At 31.8% G+C, this 26,449-nt stretch overlaps 1 protein-coding gene across 1 annotated transcript; it reads right to left on the bottom strand.

Moving 5' to 3' along the window:
- On the bottom strand, positions 1-26,128 carry eEF1beta (elongation factor 1-beta). Its single transcript, XM_035357607.2, has 7 exons — positions 25,969-26,128; positions 25,660-25,782; positions 20,166-20,286; positions 14,607-14,670; positions 8,094-8,219; positions 6,585-6,652; positions 1-118 (listed from the first exon to the last, which is right to left on the bottom strand). The coding sequence occupies exons 1-7, from the start codon at positions 26,046-26,048 to the stop codon at positions 32-34; spliced, it is 669 nt and encodes a 222-aa protein (XP_035213498.1). The 5' UTR covers positions 26,049-26,128; the 3' UTR covers positions 1-31.
- Positions 26,129-26,449: the final 321 nt, after the last annotated feature.

Here is a 26,449-nt window from a genome sequence, read left to right as displayed (position 1 = left end):
TGCAGTGAATAGAAAAATTTATTTAACAAAATTATATTTTTTGGAAAGCTGCTATATCTACAGATTGAACATGATCTTCAAAATTTTGAATTTCTTCTTGAAGCCAATCAATACTAACCTATAAGCACAAGAAATTAACAATGTTACAAATGTTTTTTATATTCACAAAAATAAAAACAATCAAACATGATTTTAACACACCTAAACTAAATAATTTTTCTCAGAGTGAGGGGATGTAAAAAAGTTTTAATTATCTTTCTACACATTTTCTGTTGAGCAGATTTTATGTAAAATATGCATTATGACAGGATATGACAAAAATAAGAACTCTCCACAATTTTACATTTCTTCCTTATTAAAAAAAGATTAGTTATAGAACTTTGCTTTAAAATGTGACTTTCTTTATAACTTAACAGCTGAGGGCATAATACACAGATTATATGAAAAGGGAAAGGTATTAAAAAAAATGCAAAACTTAATTTTTAAATTCTGATGGTACATGGTATTCAATGCGAATAAATATATGCGATACAAAGAAAGCTTCTAATAATTTAAAATTAATATTCTTCAGTTTTAATCACTAAAAGAATCAAAATAGAATCTTTGGTACTTTCTCATTATCTGAAAAACCTGCCAACTCAAAATGGTGACTAATTATTCACCAAGCATTAATATATGAAAGGTAATAGACATTTTGAAAACTGTGCCATGCTAAGTATTGAGAACAAAATCAATAGAATTAAAAAAGTAAGAAACATCTGTATTACAACACTTAACTTTCTGAAGAAATCCTTTAAGTAATTTTTTTTTTTTTTCCATCATTGTTTTCTCCACGTTCACAGTGCCCACTTTTCACTTAAAACAACACTACAGAATAGCATAAATTTGGTACGGTCCATGCTATTTTCTTTCCATGCACACAGTGTGTTTTCACTTGAAAAATATATCAGAGAATTGCACAAATTTTGATTAAAATACAACTTTATGGAACACAAATTTTTGCATTTCTGTTGAACAAAATGCTACATTCCTGAAGAAATGCAAAGTTTCCCTTTTTATCAACTAGCAAACTTCCCAGCCTTCCCAAAAGCACTCAATTAACAAAAACAAACATGAATGACCATCATATCAGAAAGCAGAAATGGGCACATGTCTTTTGCATGCCTAATTTGCTATATAAATATATTTTGGCAACACAGAACATTACTCTTAATATTTTTAGGGGAACTGCAGATAAACAGAAAGTACCAAATTAGCAGAAAATCTTAGATTTAGGGGGTGATTACTACCAGCACTAAAGGTACTGCTTTGATGTGTTTTTAAGAACGTTTTTTGGCTGAAAACTTTCGTTACAACCAGCTATATATATATCAGTAATCTAAGTTTCAAGTCCAAGACAATTTAGAGATACTAATATACATGCTTTAACATTGCTGATATCTATATGCATAAATATATATATCTATACAGGGTGTTTATAAAGACCCAGACCCATTTTGATGTTTAATAACTCATAAAATAATAAAGATAGATTAAAATTAATAACATAAATGGTTAGATAGTTTCATGACCCTTGTCAATGAACTTCTGCGTGTGCCCTTTTCATTGCATGGAGAATATCAAGTCGATATTCAAGTTCACGCCAGGTACCGGCAAGCATGTAAGCATCCACAGAGGCTATTGCAGTTGTAATTCTGGCTTTTAGGTCATCAATGTTCGACATTCTCCTCCTGTAAACGTTGTCCTTTACAAATCCCCAAAGGAAAAAGTCCAGCAGCGTTATATCAGGTGATCAGAGAGGCCAAGGAATTGGACCTCCTCGCCCAATCCATCTTCCTGTAAAATGGTCATTCAAAGAACTACGAACGATGGTACCCCAATAAGGTGGTGCACCATCTTGTTGCAAAAAGACATGTGGCTCCAGCTCTTCTAGTTGTGGAAATACGAAGTTTTCCAACATGTATAAGTATACGACTGATGAGAACATCTTTTCTGTAAAAAATAAAGGCTCAATGACTCGGTCGTGCATTAGTCCACACCACACATTAACCTTTGGAGAATCCCTTTGTCCCTCACGGTATTCATGGGGGTTTTCAGATCCTCATATGCACACATTATGGCGATTAACAATGCCAGAAAGATTTAAATGAAATTAATAAGCAGGCGATATTTAGAAAAGTACAGATATTTAGACTAGAAAATGAAATTATCTGAAATTAACCACACGCGCAGACGCTATTTACAAAAGTAAAGATATTCAAACCTGAAAACGAAAATATATAAGTTATTCCATCAATAAATGCCATAAGTTTGTTTATATCTTGATTATTTTATGAGTTATTAAACATCAAAATGGGTCTGGGACTTTATAAACACCCTGTATATAATAATACAGCAGATGCCACTTAAATGTGATTGCGGTTAATATTATTCAGACACTACTACTGAAGAACTGCTACAACCTTCTTGTTTGTACACAAAACATAGAAAATACAATGCTTATTATGATCAACAATTCAGTAAATATTTCCAAAATATAAAATAATTTTCTAAATTGAAGTGAAGACACAAATTGAATTTCAGTCAACAATTTAAAATTAGGCATAAAAGCAACCTTAGTTAGATTTTGAAGACTACCAGACATATCTTGCTTCTTTAGGAGCAAAAACATTTTTGAAGGATGCTTTATTATTATTTTTCCCCTTGAAAATATCTATGTTAAGCCAAGGTTGCTTTTCTACTTAATTTTATGTTCTACATAGTCATGTTCTTTTTCAATGAGGAATCTAGTACTACGATCAAAATTTTGAATGCTTAGCTATTAAGGGAAAGAGGAAGTAGTGAATTTTATGAGCTTGGCACTATACAGTTTATTGTTCCTTTAAAGAATGAAAATTATTATCCTTATCAATTTGTTTTGTTTGAGTATATTGGCTGCCCAAGTTCTGTTTTCCAAAAGATTTCAAATGCTTTAGCAAGCTACAAGGAATTTTTTTATAAAGGCAAGTAAATCTTTGTTTTGCAACCATACTGGACCACATGGAAAAGGATCCCGTTCTCACCAGGCAATGGCTAAGAAAAATATTTTTCTTTTGCATCTTTACCAGAAAAGCAAAACTCTCACATATTCTTTAACCAAAATATCTGCATTCTGCATCAAAAATTCGTATAAAGTGTCTACAATGACAATAAGTGGTCATATTTGTAAAGTAAAAAAAAATGGACGAGTCTAATCAATAACTCTCGGAAATACAGTTTTATCCAAATTTACAGCCAACAAATATCATATGGAAAATCAAGACTTGATTACTTTTGCTTATAGAAAAAAAATTAGATACAAGAGAAAAGAATGAGAGAGATCAATCGCAAGGCTGTTGCAGAAGCACTGTTGAATGGTTGCCATTCAAAGAAGCTAATGTCTGCAAATATCAGGAGAAATGCTTCAGATAAAGGTTAGCACTTTTTGCATAATTATTATGTTTGCTGAAGGATGAAACATGTGCACTGCCATAAGCAGGATTTCCCAACTGCCAGCCAGACATATTTCCTTCTAAATTACCAAAAGCCTGTCAGTCTACACAAGGAGACATCTCTCTGAAAAATTATCTCTTGACATCTGCACCAGCCCATCTACAAGGAGAAACATATCCACAGCACCTGCACTAGGAATCATGCTTATTGTTCATCATGGGATACAATGCTCCAAGAGACTTATCTGGCAACAGCTCATGAAATTGTTTATGGAAATTATGTGCCTTAAAAGCTATGGCAGATACTGAATCAGAGTTTTGCTTACTAAATAACATATACAGCACACTGTTTGGAATTTTTGTAACAATTTTAACAAACTTATGATACACTTGTTTCGAATCACAATTTCTAATGGATTTCTTTATAAATGACAGAATATTTCTTCCCCTTAATGCAAGTGGTTTGTTATTGTAGGCTAAAGAGCTGTGCACTTTTTACATCAATTTTAGTATTAATTAAATATGGTGGAAGTTCCCGCCTTATTATAAAGGAATTACTATACTCTAATGTTTTCCGGAATCGGACAAACAAGAAAATATTAATCTACCTTCTGTTTGCATTTGATTATATTTTCGATTTTCTATTCTTATTTTTCAACTTTTTAGGCTAGGTCTACCTAGCTCGATTACTCAGCCAAATCTACAGACCTCAGCCTACTTACCAAAGTGTTAAATTTTGCACGAACTATCAGACTGTGAGTTCGCATTCAGCTAAGACATTTTCTGATTTTTCTACATGAAATTAATGTTTTGTGGTTTCTGTAATCAACAGAATTTTGTTAATATAAAATTTTTTATTTGTAACACATAATTTTAAGTTACTTTATTATTTTATGCAAGACTTAATTATTTACCTAATTTTGTATTAATTATATAATTGCAATTATTAGATTTTTACATTTATAAATTGACACTTTACTAGGGATCTCATTATCAGCAATGTATGTTATATATTATGCTATATATGAACCAATCTATTTGTTTTCTTCTCTTATAAAAATGAATGTTATCATTTATATATATATTTCAGTTTTGGATATATAAATCAAAAACTAATATATACACATGCATCATATTTCACAATGACTTGTTTTCCTAATTTTATATATTTTTTTTAAATTTACAATTTTTATTACTTTGTGTGTTTTGCACTTTTAGTCACAGTTACTTTCCGCTATTAAATCTCTTGTATATATTACAGTTTATTTTAAAAATTAAACCCTGAAGAATAATGGCATTAAAAGTTTGCAAATTATCATGCTTGTTGTGAGACCAATACAGGTTTCCTATTGAATACATATCACATTGTTTACTTTGACTGCTCTGACTGGACTAAGTAGCTTCTAGCAACTTAAGATACAAAATCACCCTGTTTACATGAAATACTGTGAGGCATCAGATGACTGCAACAAAGACTGTGTTGCTAAGCGACTTTGCCTCCTTGTGTCGACAGATATGTAGTAAGGAAGAAAATACTTTAAATATAAGAAAAACTACCTTTATATGTTCAAATGGCTGGTCGGATAGGTTTAAGAAGTAGAACAACATTTTTCAACATCATACCAAGACATTTTCAGTGCAGTTTAAATTAGGCCCTTTTATGAAATAATTCCAAACAAAACACTAAATTGTAGAAGCCATATATGCACTGGTGGAAAATGGTTAAAAGTGCAAAGAGTTACAATTAGTGTGTGTCCCAATATGAATGCCTTTCATCTTAAGCTTTTGGTGACTAAAAAATTTCAACGCTATGATGCTCATAAAACATGAACGTTGTGATATATGAAGCTAATCACAAGGCATGATTGACATAAAAACTATCTGAAGAATTACAAAAGTTGGATGAAGAACTTTTGGTTAGAAAGAGAAGGTTTCTTTTCTTGATTGGCAACTGTATTACACACACAGATGTTAATTTAGTATGGATTAAGATATTTTCTTGCTCCTGAATGCAACATAAGTACTGAAACCTATGGATCAAAGCATGAGAGCAGCATGAAGTATTAATTCAGGAAGCAGCATATTTAAGCATTAAGTCTGGCAATGACATCATTTCACTTCTTGTTAGAATGCTACAGCTAAAAAAGACTTAGTGAGCAGTTACAAGGGCATTAAAGAGGAAACTGGGATTTGCCTTTTGCTAACTGAAAAGAATGACCTTTCAGTATCTTCAGAATGTGAATGGAATTTTTTAATCTTGCAATAATATTGTTGTTACATGCAAAGATCCAAGTGCTGAAGGTACTGTGACAGAAATTAAAAAAAAAAAAAAAAAAAAATGTTGACATTGCAGATTTTTTCTTTTGATCACAATATTGAGAAAATGCAATGCACGGAAAGAGCCCTACCACAGCCAAGGCAGCAATATATATAATTAGTAAGTTTTATTGATAAAAACTGTAGAGCTGTAAGTAATGGAATCTTCAATTTTTGAATTATAACACTGAGAAAAATCTTCCTACAATCTCATAGATAGCAAAATATTTTTTGTTATTCATTTTTTTACAGCTTTTGTATCTTTATTCATAAATAATTATTCAATTGTAAATGTTAATTTGAAGGAAAGATCAGAACTATTATGCTACTTAAATTATGTAAAATTATTAAAGGATAGCAAAACTGGAAAAGGATGATCAACATCAGATTTAATATTCACTTTTTTTGGTAGACGGGATAACATTAATCAATTTTTTGTTTCATCATTCAATTTTAAAATGTTTTTGTTACATAGTCTATTATCCTAAAACTAGATGCAGCACACCAAACCTCAGATCCCTTGAAGTTCATTTCTACATTTTAAGATATCTATTTAAATCTTGAATAATGCCTTTATATTTTAACTTTTAAACTTTTGAAAATTAATGTTTGTAGGTTACAGATATTGCACATGCAATAACTAAGCATGATAAAATCACATACCAGATGATTCATCTTGCTGATAAAAATATGTTAGTTGTTAATACTATTATGTTAAACCAACTATACAGTATTAATATAATATGGCATATACATTATTTAATTAAAAATTTTAATGAAACTATTTTGCAAACTTACTTTTTCATCTTCTACAACACACATTATCTGTAGCTTTTTAATACCATAGGCAAGTGGAATCAGTTTAGCTAGCAAAAATATAAACAGATAAGTAAAATATTAAAAATATAAGAAAAACAAAACAGTTGATAATATTTGTTATTACATGCGAAAGAAAACATTTTAAAATTCTCAGCTCATAACCCCTCCCCCCCCAAAAAAAGCAAAATTAAAACTTTTAATTTGTTTGACTAATTATACTCACATAGTGAATAACTTCAATATAACAAAAAGCTGTGTGTCATTTAAAATAGAATACACAAACTTTGTTACCATAAATTTATGCAACTGATAATATATTTTTTGGGAATAAATAACAGAAATACAAATCTTGTTCTCTTGAAAGAAACTGATCAGAGGTATATATTGTTATCTACCTGGATAACCAATGACTCCTGTTGCCTGCAGTAAATACATCTTAAGATTTGTACAGATAGTAATGATTGAAAGTCAAATTTCAGTATCAATAGATCAATGGATTATGAAGGTAATTAATTCTATTTATCATAAATCTAGAACAGGGGGAAAAAAACTTATCCCTAAAAGACTAAAACTCATTACTGTTCTGTTATCAGGACCTTATTCAGAAATGTATGCATATATACATGCATGTATATGTGTTCATGTATGCATGTATATGTAAGTACAAGTGTGTATGTATACATACATATGACACATATATGTACATACTTACATACACTCATACATTTCTGCATCTGGTCTCAATAACAGAATAGTACCAATCTTTCAAAGTATTGCAGTTCTATTAAGATGTGAATCATATAAATCTATTACTAGCTAGGTTGGCAATTATTAGCAAACAATATAAAAGAAAAACAGAAAGGAACCCCAAATGTCACTGGTTGTAAACATGAAATTCTGATGAATCTAGCTTTCTGATTTTCCAAACATCGTAAAAAAGATTGTGTTGCTAAAGCACATTTTTCACAGAATCATCATTCTTTGCACTGTTTTAGGTACTTTTACAGAGTAATACTTTTCTGAGGTGATATTACTTCTATTTATATAATCAGATACACCAGAACATTTTATTCTTAAAAGAACATATCAGAAAACAAAATTAACTTTACTAGAATTTTTCTTCTCAACTTAGAAAAAGACTTTCATAAAACATATTTTCATGAAACATACACGTTTCAGATTTTTTTCTTATTTTAGTATTATGTAGCTACTGGAATTGTTTCAATTATTCTTCCTTTTAGAAATCTTTTCAAGATAATAACAAAAATCAACAATGTGTTCATCCACACTTATTAGTAAAGAAGCTGCCCCCTTTTCACCTGCTAAAATTAAGAGGCAAATCAGTTGGCAATAATATGGTCTTCCGACCATTGGGAGAGTTACATGCTTTAATTTTAACTATCAGCATTTTCCATCAAAATTAATTTGGAATAATCATATTAGTAGTACATACTGATTTTTTTTTTTTTTTCAAGTATTGATACTTACAGGCTCCCCATTTTAAACCATCACATTCAACACTTCTCACTTTCTTCTCCATTTCAGCCATATCTGTTTCATCATCCCAAGGTTTGACATCGAGCACCACACTAGATTTTGCTATAACACCAGGTTCTATAATTTGGGAGAAAAAAATATTACATATAAATGTGTGTGATAAAATCAAACTCGGAAGTAATGACCAGGAAGGAAATTGGAGGCGAAGGCAGATTAAATCTTCATTTTTTTATTTCAGCAAATATGTTGCAGCCACAAACAAGTTGGCACATTAAATGTGCCAATTCCTAAAAGTTTAGATTTTAGATAAATTTGCAGTAAGATAGGAGGAGCAGACAGACTGCAGTTCAGCTAGGCTAAAGCACAGAAAGCAAGTGTGTTACGCCGAGGGTGAAATCTTAATTCAGACTGACATAGTTTTGGTTCTCAATGCATTTTGATTGGATAGTTAATATTGCTATAAAATTAATATTGGCTATTTGAGCTTTAGTTCCACTTACATCATCAGAATTATGTAAAAGCCATATGATATGGATTAGTCTCGAAATGATGCAATACAAAGAGGTTACTATTTTTAAATATATAGAAGGGAAATTAATTTACGCTGCTAATTAAATCTTTTACATATTCTTTAAGAAAAATGTAAATCATAACATTTTGATCAGCAATAATTAAATAAATAACTGAAAAGTATAATTTATAAATATGAACTGTTAAAAATAAATTTTTAGAGCCCTTTAAAATTTTTCAGTATTTTAGTCCAAAAGTCTTCTTGTTTGAGAGTTCACATAATCATAGTTCTTCAGGGAAGGTGCTTGTTATCACAGAGTATAACAAATAAAACTTTTTAGATAATCATTATTTATAATTAAATGTAAGACACAAATATTTAAGATACTAAGTCCATATTGATATATTATGTTTTAACACCATAAATAATAGGAGCAACATTTTCAGAAATTATGGTTTCACCATTATTATCTTTTATTTACAATGGTTGATTTTACCAAACTGGAAGGCCTTGCAACATTTCTAAACAAACATATCCATTATTAGGGCTATCCTCTTGAGCTAACCAGTGTTCTTCCGCACTAGTGATTCAGGGATGCCTAGGCAGTTACTTGAAAAGGCCTCTTCCTTAATTAAGGTTACCTTTAAGAACAGCACTAATACATTTCATAATAAAATTACAGTCATAAAACGAGAGCCTTCAACATTACCTTGCAGGTAAAAGGAACAACTGTGCAGAGTAATAACAGGCCTTTGTTTAGGAACCAGTACTCCACCAACATACTCAACAGTCACCCATAAATTTTAACAGGCATTTATCATAATTTCATATTATTTATCTGTATTAATTACATTTATTTTTTATATTCACTTCATTATAATCATGTTAAAAATAGTGAATTTGATAATGATCAATTGCTTACAAGAGAGAGAGAGAGAGATGAGGCTTACAAGACAGATGAACAATCAAAATCTAGAATGTGTGTTGATTTTCAGAAAAATCAAACTACTAAAAACTGATTCTGAGCTCATGCCTAGATTGATGCTGTATTAGATTAGTTAACAAATGCAAATTTTTTTCCCACAGACTTAGGTTATTGGCATATCAAATAAAATGAAAAAGATACTGAAAACTTGGCATTTACTACATATTTTGGTCTTTATATGAATTTACTAGATTACCTTTCAGTTGGAAAAATTTCCCAGCTGTTTTTCAAAGAGCCCTTAGACAAATTTTAAATAAGTATCAAATTCAGTTTGCTTTAAGTTATTTTGATGACATTATAGTATTCTCTCCAAATTTTAATGAACATCTTAAAAATAATATTTGAAATATGTGAAAAAGAGATTATGAAATTGAGACAATTTAAGTGTAATTTTGCTAAAGAAAAAATAAATTTTCTAGGATATGAGGTTGAAGCAAGAAAATATCAACCCAGTAATTGCAAATTTATTAATTAGTTTATTTAGAAATTACATTGTTATTGTAAATTAGTTGTTTAAATTTTACATAAACTATGTATGAGAAAGGTCATGAATAATGACTTGCATAAACAAACCTAACGGCTTTGTCCTTAAATTGACATTCTACATTTGGTGATCCCCCCCCTAAATTCACCTTTTCTCCCTAATTTGAGATCTTTTGATGTTACATAACAATGCTTGAGAAAGGTAACTAAAACTAATACAGTGAAAAGTCGTTAATTTGGACACCCATAATCCGGACCTCAAAGCTAAAAACTTTCTGCGCATGCGCCGCGTTGACACATTCGCATAGGCTTTTACGCGTGCGCGTAAGACCTTTTACGTCTGCGCATATTTGTGTGCACAAGCGCAGAATACGTTTTCGCATGCGTGTTTTATGTATAAGGGACGGTATATGCAAAAATTATCTAATTATCTATTTCAGTTAATGTTGATGATTGCACTGTTCCTTAATTTTCGAATTGGATTCGGCTTATTATTTTTTGCAGACTGTAACAGCAATACTATAAAAGTAAACTTGAACTTTCGATTATGTCAAATAGAATTTCTTCTGATTCTGGAGCTCCCAAAGGATCATACAAAACGAAAGTATGTTTCCATGTCCATCAAACAAAAAGTGGAATTGCTGCAAAAAATGGATAAAGACATGAAGAATGTGACAGAGAGGTTAGTGAAAACAAAAAAATTTCGATTGGCAAGTTAGTCGGTATTCTCGGCACAGCAATTAACAGGACTTGAACAGCGGAACTTTGTAATTGAACAAGAAATTATGTCTGTTTACAGAATTAGAGAAAGTATTATCACATAAAACGAAGCAACTTAAACAAATTACATTGAAAGAAATGTTTAATAAAGTAAACAAATAAATATTAAGCTTTTTTTTTTTGTAAATTTTGATACCCTTTAGATCATAATCATTTTTTATTTCATAAATTACGGTTTCATATTTTTAATTTAAAATTTCTGCATCCTATCTTATGAGATTTAAACTGATGATCTATAATCCGGAATCGCTGAAGTCCCATCGAGTCTGGATTAACGACTTTTGACTGTATTGACCTATTATAGCTTGTTTCTGATCTGCACCTACTTTGGTATAAATCCTTTAGCAAGCTAACTAAGTCATTAATTCTGTCACACTTCTGCTAGCTTCTACTATGCTAATAGCTCCTCACTTTGCTTCCCCCGTCTAAACTGCCTGCGGCTTAATTTTAAGAATCATACATACATGTACATAGAAATTTATCGTATTTCATTATGACTGAATCATAGAAATGTCTCAATTTCATTTTGATTGGATAGTTAATATTACAGTAAAATTGCTATTGGCTGTTTCAGCTTTAGTTCCATTTACATCATCAGAATTATGTAAGGTTAGGTTAGGTTTTTTATTATGGCAAAGCCTCGAGTGCTATCTGTTTAAGGAGAGGGATGCCTTCGTGGAGGACTTTCTAAGCAGAATTATGTAAGAGTCATACGACATGTATTAGTCTCAAAATGGTGCAGTGCAAATACATATTCTTTATTTTTCTTATATATATATATATATCTGTTTATGTCTAAGTTTATGCCACAATTAAAATTTCTCACGCTACTGCCATAGAATGAAGTGGCTTAAACATATAAAAACATAACTGATAAATATAAAATTAGTAGATGCTGCTCAAAGTTTTTCAGCTATTGTTTTGATTGCTATTTTAATTTAATTGAAAAATGCTTTACTTCATGAATTTAGCAAGTCAATAATTTTTATTGATAGAGGTTAAAGGAAGAAAAATTTCTGGGGAAAAAAAAGGTTACAAATTGTTTGAAGAACTGTCCTAATTCTTTTCTCCAGCCATTTCCTTAAGCTCAGTTCCTAGTTCTAACCATTATTACAGAATATCTCATATATCATAGTAGCGATAATAGACTCATTTCCCTCTTTACACTCTCCAGATTCTTAAAATTTTAAATGCTGAACTACAAGCACGATTTAACACTCTGACTGGCAAGGCCATTTTTTTTGTGAAGTCAGAAAGCATATAATAAGTGCATCTTGACACATGCCAAAGAATTTAAAGCAATCTATTAAAAGTACACAAATTAAGGTATAAAGTACCAGGGGCATTTTGGCATAAAAACGAAAAAATACCTCTTCTCCCAACAGTTTTGGGAAATTTGGTTTTTCTTAACCAAATTGTATGTTGGGCAAAGGGTTAAAACAAACGAGAAACAGAAATAAAATTTCTTCACGGGCTTGAAAATTTGGCACCTAGACAAGTTTTTACCGATGATTTATTCATTGGTACCTGTGGATCATTGAAGCAATCACAATAAAATTGCCTACAGTTATAATCTTAAAGTGCACATTGGCTGTGCTGAGAGGTAAATTAATTATGGTACCAGTTGTAAACACAAAAATTTGCCAATTGCATACGACTAATCCTCAAAGGATTACTATTATAATAATAGAAGTTGTTTTCTCCACTAAAGATTGAGATTAGAATCTGCGCAATCTGGATAAAAAAAAATATGTGCATTAAATTTCATGATGGTATACAGCTAGAATTAGTTCTAGGAGTATGCCAGAGAAAACTGCCTGAAATTTGAAGGTATTACTAACTAATAACAAGTAAATTTAGAAGGAAAAAGCCACATTAGATGATACAAATAACATTGAAATAAAGTTAATTACTTAAAGATTAAAACCTGCATTACAGTAATCAACGGTATTTTGGCGAATATAATTATATTAAAAAGCCTAGATGACGACTACTATTTTCTTTATTTTACTGCAAAATGAAAAATAAGGCATTTATTAAAAAGGAAAAAAAAGGTTTATAAGATTTTGTGGTAAAATCCTAGTAAACAATACGGCCTTCAACCGATTTTAAAAATTGTCACCAACACCAAAATGACCCATTTATTGCTCATCATAAATGTCTGATTTACCACTCATCATCATGTCATCAAACCCTGTATACAAGGATTAAATCGATTTTGTTTTATACGAGAATGGGAAGATATTTTCTTTCGTTCAACATGCATTGCACATGCGCATGCGAATCTCACAATTCTTGAGGTTACTGGAAACTTACTTTGCCTTTCTAAAAGACAATTTGACTGGAGCTGCGAAAATTGGCTCGACGCCAGATGCTTGAATGAATTCAACAAGTGATCGCTTCCAATGTAAAAATTACTTTTTGAGGGGCTTCGTCCATACGAAATTCTGACTTTTCCAGATTTTGTTTAAAATATTTAAATTCCTCAACTTTTTAAGTCAATTTTCGTATTCCTTGACTTTTCCCAGTTTTTCAGGTAGCATGGCAACCCTGGTTATATAACTCACAATATCTTAAAAAAACTCATTCTTTAACTGCATTCAGTTTTATCTACTGTTTTTCAAAAGAAAGATTGTTGAGAAAATAATTAGTCTTCCACGTGGCGAGTGCAGAATTCTTGTGCTTCAACTGAACAAATACAAAAATGTAAAAATTAAACCATCAGCGAAGGGACTGGTTAATTGCAGCTGTGATAAATAATAGTAACTTCAAATCAGTCAAACTGTACTGAAAAGTATCATCCTTACCAAATACAAGCATTGTCAAATATATTTGACTGTTATTAATAACATAGCTGCTAACCTTAAAATATGGAAAACCAGAAGATTCTCTCACATAAGAGAGTTTCTGGGAGGTTTTCACGTTGGAGGGCAGCAGCATCTGAAAAGGACTCCAAATTGACTTAAATTCACTTTACAATGCACGAATCAAGTTATTCAGCAGGTGAAAAATATATTAATATTTAATTGGATATTCTAAATTTGCACATTTTTAGCTCATTTCATTTTACAATTTTCTTACACTGCTAAACTGAGCAGAGATAATTTGAACTTATCGGAGTTCTCTTTAATTACTATGTGTGTGTGTGTGTATGTGTATGTGATTATGGCAAAGCCTCGAGGGCTATCTGCCTAAGAGGAGGGATGCCTTCGTGGAGGACTTTCTAAGGGAAACTGGCTCGTATACACGTTACACATGGGGAAAACCACGAAAACGCCCATGCAGCCAGCCCGTTCGCGGGATTCGAACCTCGGACCGAACTACCAGTGTTCACTTTAGTTACTATGAAAGTAAAATTAGTAATAAGTATATATAGCATAATGAGAATAAGCTTAGTAATGTACCATATATTGATGCAAAACAAACTTAAATATAGATATTAATATTAAATATTTTTTGAATCTTCATATAAAGTTCTGCACAGTTTACAAAAACTAAGCAAAAATACCAGAAGTGGTGATATGAAATTTGCACAACTTAATTCAATAAATTTAATTTATTGTTGAAAAACACTTTCATTAGTAAAGGCTAAAAATAAAAACTGGGAAATCTGAGAAACTGCTGGGAGATCGGGAGGTGTGATGAAAAACCGGGAGAGTCACTAGTTATATAATAACCTGATAGCGAAAGTTTGCTGCAAATCTTAATTGACTTTAAGAAAATAACAGGCAGCAATTGTTCTCACTTTTTGCCTTCTTTTCTTGATACTGCTTCAGCCGTTCTTCCTTCAACTTCTCTGCTTCTGCATCCTAGACAATATAAAAAAAGCTCTTAAGCACATTTATAATCATTTTGTATCATTTGTTGCATAAGTAAAAATATGTGTTTTCAACAAGTAAAAAGAAAATTTTGGTATAGGTAAAGCACTCCACAAAAGTGATTGTGCACCGAAACATTTTCGTAAAATTCCATAAATAAAATTATCGTCTACCACATTTTTATTTTGGACTTGCTTAAATGTCTCGTAGTCGTAAGGAACCAACGAACAACATTCAAAAATTAATAATTCCTTATCATAAGGATGGAAATTTGATTTTGGATATCACTACATTAGTAAATTTATCCCATCTGTTGCAGTATGTGATAAAATGCTCTAAAGAAGAAAATAGGATACAAGATAAAGTAAGAAGTTGTCCACCAAAGAGGATTCGACATGACTCAAGGTGATCAGAGATCTACAGTTAGAAAATTTGCAAAAAATTCCTGCTTGACTGCTGTAAAGATTTTTACACAATTTACTGAAAGATCTTCTACTTCAGTTTCACCTAAAACTGTTCGATGTGTGCTTAGATCAGCTGGATTACACGGGTGATCTGCTGAAAGAAAAATTTTTGAAAGTGTAAAAAATAGAAAATTTTCTTCTCAAAATCGATGGTAAAGCATTTTGGAATCATGTCTTATCTGCAAATGAAAGCAAATAGAACATTTTGGTTTCCAATGGGCATATAAATGTACGAGGGCAGGGGGGAAGAGGCGCTTAATCACAAGACCTTGGTTGGAACAGTAAAGCTTGGTGGTGGAGGAAAATACCATCTCAGTAACCAGATTTAACCCTTTGCGGCATGGTGGGTCAATGTATGTCCCACCTAATTAATATTTATTTTCTCAGTTAACAATTTCCGTTAGAAATTTTCTAATCTTTTAAAAATAATCTATTTTAGTTATTATTTTTCTCAGTATATGTTACTACTATACCAGGGCTTAAGTTTATAAGCAAAAAATATTCAAAATAGGATCACAAGAGTGATATCCATGTATCTCGCATTTTTCCATATTTTAAAAATTTTGGTATACAATTTATGATATGTATGATTCTTTTTAATATTCAAAGGTATTTTATTTTCAAAAATCTTAATTGGATTCAATATTTTATAACATTAATTTTGCAGTTGAAATAAGTGGGTTAAAATTTGTCCCACCACACACTTGAATTTCCGCTCAATAGATGGCAGCACTCACGATTATTTTTTCTTTTCTTTTTCACATCTACTTTTTTCGTGATTGTGCGCTCTTTTACATCCATTGTATGCTCTGATGTGCTAAAATGTCTAGAAAAAAATTAACAACTCAGGAAGCTTTGGATCTTTTTGCTGAATTGCCATCCGATTGCGACTCAAATGCTTCAAATGTCAGTTCTGATTCAGATGAAATTGAAATCCAAGAGAGAATAACTGAGGTTGAAGTTATTGCTGAAGAAGAAAGGGAAGTAGTTATAATTTGTTTCGCTTTTTAAAGACACAGACCCATCTATGCATGTGGCACAGTAAATATGGATCGGAAGTATCTACCCAAATTTTAAAAGACAAATTTATGTCAAGAGAATATATAGACTTTTCAGTTAGCGATGATTCAATTTATTGCATAAAATGGAAGGATAAAAGATCCGTTTCTATCCTGTCTTGCTTAGAAAAGGCAACTGAGATGAAAGAAATTAATAGAAAAGAGCGAGATGGAAAGACAAAAAAAAAAAAAAAAAAAAGTACTGTGCCCGAACAGCATTATTCCATGCAATAAGAATATGGGATATGTCGACTGATTGATCAACTGACAGACTATATGAAATAGACCGCAAAAGCAAGAAATGGTGGCACATGATTTTTTTTTTACTTTTTAGATGCGAGTATAGTAAACACATTTATTCAAGTTTGTTCGCAAACCTGATCATGATGTAAAAACAATGAAAGATTTTTTTCTCTCAGTTATAGAAGGTCTAATGGCACTTGCAGGCAAGAAAGAGCTGAAAAGAAAACTGAAATCCCCAGTTCAAATAAAAACTAAAATCCCGTTCGTACAACCAGAAAAAAGACTAAAAAATGTAAGTAAAACGCCAAAGAGAACGAGCAAGAGAAGATGTGCATATTGCAGCATATCGAAAGAAGAACGACGAACATTTTGGATGTGTGAAACATGTGAAATGCCTCTATGCTTACAAAAGAATGAAACAACATGTTTTTCAAAGTTTCATGAAAAAATTTTTTTTTTCAATTTTAATCATATATAAATGTTTTTGAATCAAGTGCCAATTTTAATATTTTATTTAGTATCATATGTACGAGTATCAAATTTTAATCTTAAAATAATATTCAAGAAAATATTTTCTTTTGTTCCTAAAATTTAAAAATATTAAATATATACTATATGCAAAATGTGCATATGCAAAATTTTACAAGTCATGCATATATGCAAAAAGTACAAAATGCATTTTAGTGTGTTTATTATGAATATTTTAGAATGCACGCTTTATTTTGTTTATTCATTCCACATATGATTTTTTTCCTGCTATACACCAATATGCTATAAGACATGTGTTAGTTGCATGGTGGGACAAACGGTATCCCACCTTCCACCGTAAAAAATAAAAGCGCAGAATTTTTTTCAAGCCTTAAAGGCACTTAAGTAAGTCCATCTGACTTATTCTAAGGCATTTTTTTAAAGATTAAAATATATTTTAAATATGCGTGTCGCAAAGGGTTAAAGCCAACAGAACAAAGTTGGAGAGAATTAGAGGTTAGAGTACGAAGACACAACATTAAAAGAAAAAGCAAACTATAAACAGTAATAATGGAAGAATGGAGGAACACTGATGCAGATATTATGGGGAGGGGGGAACTGGTTAACTCTACATTCAGATGTTTAAAAGCTGTCATATATACTGCAGGGTATACTACAAATATTAACTGACAAAAATACTACGATATTTACTAATGTATGCCGATTTCTTTAAAGCATGCAAAGACTTTTATGAGGTGACTTTTCTGTTACTTTTTTATTATTGATTTTCCCCAAAACGGTTTTAATATTCATAAAATAATTAAAGTAGTTTTGCTAAGAGAAATTTATAGATATTATTAAAAAAATTCAATTCTAAAGTAATAATTTTTATTAATGAATAAAACAATATTTCACTGAAACTTGTAAGCATATGAACACTTTTGTGAGTCATTGTTGTGTGAACAATTATTATATATATAATAATAATTTTATACCATTATTCATTAATTATTAATCAAATGCATTGAAAACAGAAACTAACTCATTCTGAATTCAGATTTTATCCTGAATGCAAGACTTGCTTTTTGAACTTTGGCACAGATAAACTTCTGCTTCTTTATTTATCACAAAGCAATTCAAAATGTAAATGTTCTTGAAAAGACTAAAGTAGTGTGCCAATTTGTTAGTGGCTGCAAAATGTTTGCCAAAATAAAACTGAATATTTAACCTGCCTTGATTGTAAAGTTGCTATTTGTTATAGATCAACATCTTCTTCAGTACCATAGCATCTACATTTGCACACACACACATATATATATTTCAGTTAGAGAAGATTGAAGGGTGCCCAAAAGGATTGTATTATCCCATAGTTGTTTTGTTTATCATCAAGTTATTGCTTCATTTATTATTAGGTTATTTCATTAATAGTAACTTGAGTAATTGAATGTTATGGAAACCCTATTATGACGTAATTGGTTGTGTGGTTGCAGTAATTTATTAATGGTGGGAAAGATCTGTAAGGGCTTGTGGTGTGTGTTGCTTAGGAAATATATTGCTTGTACTGTGGTTTAGATGGTAGAATGGCTGAATGTGATAAGATTAAACTGAAGTCCCTGTACGATTTGGAATGAAAAGGGAAGAGAGCATTAATTAACTGGTGTGTAAATGAAGGTTTACCTAGTAGCCATTATGTCCTGTTTGTAGGAAGGAATTGAGTATGGTTGAACATTGGAGGATATTTTTGACTCTTATTTTTGTGAATTTATGTGGTGATGTTGATGGTTTGGTTTATTTAATTATGGCAAAGCACACTAAGGCTATTTGTCTAAGGGGAGGGATGACTTCGTAGAGGACTTTCCTAAGGGAAACTGGCTCGTATACACGTTACACATGGGAAAAACCACGAAAACACCCATGCAGCCAGCCCGTTCGCGGGATTCAAACATGTATGTGGTGACGTTGATATATGGATTCTAGTTCAGATAATTTTAGGAAGTTTTTGGATGCTGTTAAGGAATTTTGTGTGTCACAGACTGAAGATGTAGAAATTTCTAAATAATATAAGTGGATATTTGCTTTGTGTAGTGCTTAGATGCACAAGATGAATTTCCTTTTTTATGTTATTTTATTGTTTAAAATGTAGTTTATTGGGATTATGTATTTTTTGTTTGGCTCTAGAATTGGGTGCTCCTTTGACTCTTTAAGCAAAAATAGGTTGATGTGTTACATTGATAAAGTGCACAATGCCATGTTTGTGCAATTCTCTGATATTTTTTTTTTTAAATGGAAATAGGTCAATGTGTACATGAATACAGAGTTTGTGTAATTCTTTGACTTGTTATTTTGCCTTTGTGTAGCAGCAATTTTTGTACCATATATTTCATCTTCAGGAAGGGAAAGAAAAGTTATTGTAGGTTTTATATGGATTAATAACAAATTTAATTTTATATCCTTTCGAATACAATATTCTCAAGATAGAATGCAAATAAAGTTAAGATATACATATAAAGTCATTCCAGATTTTAATTATTGATACCTACCATTTGAAAAATAATTTCTACCTGCCCCAAGATTAACCACTTGTGCTAAAAAGACAGGCCACGTACGTTGAGATGCTTTTGTCTCAAACTGCGCGCAAAAATGAAAATAACGTGGTGCACATGTCGCCTAACAACGAGATTGTTTATTTGTCGAGTTACAGTTCTGGATTGTACTCGCAGATGCAGGCCCACCAGCGGCCGAGCGGTAAAGTCGCTGAACACTGGTAGTTCAGTCCAAGGTTCAAATCTTGCGAACGGGCTGGCTGCATGAGCGTTTTCACGTTTTTCCCATGTGTAACATGTATATGAGCCAGTTTCCCTTAGAAAGTCCTCCACGAAGGCATCCCAACCCTTAGGCAGATGGCCCTCGAGGCTTTGCCATAATCACACACACACACACATGCACTCGCAGACGCAGAGTGGCGTAAATGACACTTTACTGCTTGTTATATTGTAGTGCATGGCACGTCATCTGTAAAGTTTAGTCAGCACAAGTGGTTAACATTCATTTTAAAAACAGAGGAGAAATAAGAGTTATATGAAAGCAAAAAGTTCAAAGCTACAAATAATACATTGATAACAAAATTGCAACAAATTTATTCCTACATGTGAGAAAATTTGTTTATATATTTTAAAACAGCCATTTTACAAAAAACTAAAATAGTACAATTAAAAAGATGCTTTTATATATTAAGCGAAGGAAAAAAAATTACCTCTTCATCAGACCCAAACAAGTCAATGTCATCATCATCACCTGCTTCAACTTTTGCAGAAGATTTAGGAGCACTAGATGACGCTACAAAAGCACTGATATCCTTCTTCACACCAGGGAAGCTAAAAATAAAACAGAAAATGAAAGTTTTTAATATGACTGTTTAAATTATATAACAAGAACAAATTTACCAATAAAAAAGCTTACTCATTAGGAACCATTATTACTTAAATAAGGCAACATGGCCGAACAATAAATTCATAAACATTATGAGTTAAGTTGAATGGTCTAATTTATATTTGATATATTTTACTTCATCAGCAAATTTAGTTTTAATATTTATTAAACACGGTTAAATTAAAATCCATTGCACACTAGTAAATTTTAACCCAGAAAATGAATGTTAATACAATGGTTTAACACTCACAAGTGACATAAACTGAATGTCATTGCTAGGCAACAATACCTTTCATAGAAACTAAAATTGGATTTTGTGTAAATGTTCCACCTTCCAACCTTGTGGTAATTTGGTACAAAAACAGATAAGCAGGCCAGCAAGCTGAAGACTTACAAACACATTCACCCATGCAAGAATTCACGTTCCTTCTTGGCTAGAGCTTACATTTTTGGCATATATTAATACGAAACTAATGATCATGACACCTGTGATGTTTAAGCAATATTGTTAACATTACAGTTCTAATGTTTAATAATTTTTGCTGTATTGGATACAGGTAAGTTCAGATACCATTTTTTCCCAAGACAGAAGAAATAAACAAAGTATTTCTAGTATCTCTATTATGAACTACATTGCATTATTTATGGACCCACCAGTGGCTGAGGGGTAAAACAGCTGAACAATGATAGTTTGACTTGGGTTCCATTTCCAGCAAACGGGCTGGCTGCACTGGCATTTTCATATTTTCCCAATGTGCAATGAGGATATGAACCAACTTCCCTTCAAACAAATACCTCTTGCATGCTTTACCATAGTTCAATACAGTGGTACCTCGATATACGAGTGTTTTGAGATACAAGCCGCCGAGCGAGCGATACTTTGCTTTGAGATGAGAGCAAGATTTGAATTACGAAGAATCGTACACTACACAACTGCACACGACCGCAACATGCACGTGCATTTCTAACAGTTTTTCCCACCTCAGACTCGACCTCAGTCTGTGTGCTTGTTTCCGAAACATTTTTTATAAGCTGGGTTCGCGTTTTTTGCATTTTGTATATTTACAAAACATTATCACATTTATTTTTATAACCATGGGTCTGAAGAAGATGATGTCTATTGAATTAAAGCGTGAAATCACAGAAAAACATGAGCAAGGCGTGTGATATGCCTAAGAATTACTGATCAGGCCTGGCTGGGTATTGCAACGAGGACCTTAACCTCTTCATGGAAGAAGCACTGTAGCTGAAAGGGCCTTCAAAGGATTGGAACCAGAAGTGTCAGTGGTAGAGGAGATTGTTTCTCTGGGAAAATCCATGGGTTTGGAGGTGGATGAGAGAGTTGTGGACAAACTCAACAAGGAACAGTCTCAGGAGCTGACAACTGAAGAGTTACACGATCTACATTCACAGCAGCATACGGTGGTTCAATGAAAAATTAGTTTTGAAGAGGAGCTAGAGATGGAGGAGGTTATCCCTGCAAGAGATATAAAGGAGATTTTAAGAATGTGGGAGAAAGTTGTAGAGTTTGTGGATAAAAATCACCCCGAAAAAGTTGCAACTAGTCATGCATCGGAGTTGTTCAACGAAACTTGCCTAACTCATTTCCGCAATATCCTGAAAGGGAGGAAGAAACAAACTTCCTTGGACAGTTTTTTTAAATGATCTGCAAGTGAAAATGAGCAAAGCGTGACGAAAAAAGCGAAGACCAGTGACGAAAATTAAGCGCTTTTGTAAGCACTTCACTTTTTCTTTTAATTATGTTTTTATAGAACATGTATTTGTTATTTATAAATAAATGTTTTTTCTTGTAAATATATTTTTCTTATTCAAAAACACTTAACAAAAATAACTAAGGTGGTGTTTTAGGAGCTGAAACGGATTAATGGCATTTAAATTAATTTCAATGGGGAAAATTGCTTCGAGATACGAGCAAGGTTACGGAATGAATTAAACTCATATGTCGAGGTACCACTGTAAATCAAACGTAACCATTTATTTATGGGATTGGTATCCCATTCATCTATGCATGATTTTACTCAACTACAAAGTGATAATGAATGTACAATAAAAGCTCAACTATCTCGAAAACTTAGGAAACGGATGCCAGATATAAGAAAATTAAGAGATAATTCAGTGTATAAAAAATGCAATTCACAGTAGAAAAGCTAAATCAACTAGACAATAGAGTCTAGATCATTGACGTCAAGTTGCAAAATCTTGCCAAATCTGGAAACATGCACTTTTGCTGAAATTATGCTAAGTTGCAAAAAACTGTTAGGTAATTTAGGATTATTGTTTATACTGTATAACTGTACTTTTTGAACAATCGTCATTTCACTGTGCTTTCAGCTGATCACTTTGTGAGTAAAATGACTGGCATCAAAAGAATTGAATGTATGGATTTAACTTATTTGATTTAGTTGTGAGATAAGGGCGAAAGTTGTGCAATAGACTGGTGCATGAATTATGGCTTGATTTCAAATGCATGCAAGTGTCTTGTGTGCAAAATATGCATGAAATCAGCTGAAAGAGATGTGACAAATTTGTGTGAATTACAATGTCATCTGCCCAGTCTTTCCAAGAACGAAGTCAAAAGGAGTGTAATAAAGAGTTCTTGGTTTTCCCAGGAACAAATACCTATGAGTTAGATCCTTCAACTAACATATTTGTGGGATCAGAAATATACTAATCCATTTATTATGGATGAGATGAAAGTAAAACATACACAATCGTGAAATTTTATCCATCGTGAAAATTAGCAGAGATGCCACCAAAACTGTATCAATCATTCCATAGAATTTTAAGTAACAAATTGTTCTTTCTTTAGTTACATAATCAATAGATACAAGCTTTAGATATAGTATATATAAATGACTTAAATCACCCATCATAATTTTTTATGTCGCACTGCCATAGTTTACGTATTTTCAAATAAAGCTGCTTACTGTGTCCGTTAACAAACTTTTCTTGATGCCAGGATACCTTAATTTTGAAGATACGGTTAATCTTTGGATTATTGTAACTTGGCGATTTTTTGGCGACCAACCTTGCTACAGCAACCTGCTAGTTTTTGCTTGGACGCCATTTTGTTTTCACCAAGTAAAGGCAAGTTTTTTTTTTTTTTTTTTTTTTTTTTAACTCAACATTTTTTTCCAACAATCTGCTAGCCGAATTACGCTTATCCTAGAAGTTTTATGGAACAAAAGTGCTTAATCATGACGAAGATTAGGTACGAAATTGGGAGAAATTGCAGAATCGCAAACTGCTTGCCACGTTTTTAAGAATTGCACGTACACAGTATCCATGTACACGTCGACCTATTTTCGCTTAAAAAAACATCCCAGAATTGCACAAAAATGGCATTGCGCACACTCTTGACTTTATCCATGTACACTGCTAAAGTCCTAGCTAGTAAATTTTATCGCCTTACCAAAATGTTGCCAAACTACCTGTTACCATATTCCAAAGATTAGCCGAAGATACTCCACTGCATACTGTTTCATGGTAGATAGATCCCAAATTTTTTTCAAACTTGTATCCCCCCCTTTTTTTAAACTAAAATCTAAACAGAACTTATGATTGTGTTGCGACGTTTATCATGCTCAGTTCTTCAAAAATATTCCAGTTGCCCAGAGTGCTGGAGAGTTCAATTTCTACTGTAAAAATTCAAAGTGAATTCTATACTGGGTATATTCTATATTTGGCCTACATGATATAAAAAAAACTAATAGCTATCAAGTTCTTTTGGGCTTATTTAACAAACTAATAGACTTGACAGTATTATGATAGAGATATGTAACATTACTGCTAAATGGTTTACAACTACTGTTCAAAACTGGTCATATAAAAAGACATGAAATTGAATAATTTTTCACTGTAACAATGTCCCAAGAATATCACAGCACAAATAGTGGAGTTTTTAAAGGTTTCAAAAATCAAATACATGACGAATCTGGCTTACAAGCCCATATTTCCTCTTAAATAACTTTCTAAAATTAAGCAACATTTACTTGGAACATCATTTTCTATCCCAATAACATCTACCTTTGCTTGATAAGTGCACTTATTGAATTTTGAAAACACTACTTTCAGGAATGGTTTGAAAGGATGCTAAGTATATCAGCTTTAAGGAGATACAGTCTGAAAAAATGTAATGTGCTCATATATCATAATACAAAAGCATATTATATTTATATACAATATAATGATCCATCCTGCTTTTGTCTAAAAACTTTCAGTATTATGCACATAAATATTTGATGATCTCTGTCAATGAGGAGCTAGGGAGTGACTCCTTTAAAGAAAAAAATAATTAGCAATACCAGGGTATGTTTATGTACTCAGATATAAGATATGATGATTACTTTACAGCTAGCATTTACAATGGGGCTCACAACATTTACTAACTCAAACTTAGTTAACATGAAATTTGTTGTAGTTAATGAAATGCAACTGATTCTAGATATGAGCACTGGTGAGTTATTTTAATGAATTTTTAAAAGTATTATTTACATTAAAAAAATTTGCAGCACTTGATAAGTATACAGTGTTTGTGGCATCTCTTTCTGAAAGTATATGCATTTGCAAAAAGTTAGCTATATGAAGAATATAAAAGGTAAAACAAGTATAAACATTTCAGATAAGCAGCTTGAATATATTCTTCATGAGTGAATGTGCATTAACACAGAAATTTGTTGTTTAAATAGCACAATGTATGTTGGTGAAAGCCATATCTCGATTTTAAAAAATGCAGCAACAGTGTAGGTTAAAGCACATTTTCACCACTCTTCATAATCAATATATTTATCAGATTCATCTTTTCTGCAAAGAAACCACAGGCACCAAAACACAATTTGTTTGTCAACAGCAATAACAAATCACTGCAGAGGTATGCAATTAAGTGAAGGTTTGATAACTTACAACGCATTATTGTTAACATATTTAACATTAAGGAACAAAAAATACACACACATATTATGCACATATAAGTTAACATAAAAAAAGGAAAATTTACAAATGTTAGACAACTCATAAATTATAATAACTGCTGTTGTACGTACAGTAGTTGAAAGATTTACAAAATTGTTAACAAACTAGTGAACATAATATTCATGTCTGCTTAGGAATGAATATACCTATTAATCATCAGGGATAACAGTTATCTTTCCTTCTTCTTAATGGCTATATATTCTACGCCTTGCCTAATTCTAAATGACGTGACATATTTTATGCCGGCTCATAAGACCTAAATGCGGCAATTCAACTAACAGACTTGACCATTTAAAGATATCTTGAATCAATTAAAGTCATTTTACCTAGTGACACCGTTTCCAAATGACTTGATATGGTTGTACCACCGCAATGCATGAGGATATTTAAAATCTGGAGTTTTAGATAACGCTTTGAAAACAGTTGTGTCAGCTTGAGAGGGTTGAAAACTAAAAGTGAAAAAAAGTACGATATCAATCACCATAATCAATAATTGACTTTCTTATACATAAGTAAGGAAACTCAACAACACGTATTTTTTTAACTACAGATTGTTATACATTCAATAAAAGAAATTATATCAAGTACGATACATTTTCAATCTAATAAATCTGTACAATGTATAGAATTAATACCCTTCAATGTAGCTGTGATCGGCTAAGTGCTCGTCAAGCGATTTAAGACCCTCATCAGTTTTTAAATCTGAAAAGACCATTTTTTCAATTAATCGTTTTTAATTCTTGATAACTTGACGAACACACAACTAAAAGCCAATGTTCGAGCAGAAGAAAGATTCGTGTTGATGCCATTTTCTAATAGCTAAAAACCAAAATATTATACCTAAAATACTAAGGAAAGCAAACAGCAAAAATATTTCGTAATTCTAATAATTAAAAATAAAATGCTCAATTTCAAACTTAATTCGCGATGCAGAGACAAAAATAGAAGTTCCTTCTGGAGATTATACCGAGTGATCGAGAAAGGCATTAAGCTTTTTCTCAATCTTCAGCTCCAACTTCCGGTTGCATTCCCATTCGAGATGGAAATGGACTCAGATGCTGGGATGTTAACTACCTTAAGAATGTGTTACATAATAGACAAAGGAATAGTGTGCAA

This window comes from Stegodyphus dumicola, chromosome 5 (genome assembly GCF_044657685.1).
Source record: "Stegodyphus dumicola isolate Sdum_Otavi_A_Nest chromosome 5, ASM4465768v1".
In the NCBI taxonomy this organism is placed as follows: domain Eukaryota; kingdom Metazoa; phylum Arthropoda; class Arachnida; order Araneae; family Eresidae; genus Stegodyphus; species Stegodyphus dumicola.
This window is presented reverse-complemented; position numbering and strand designations above follow the sequence as displayed.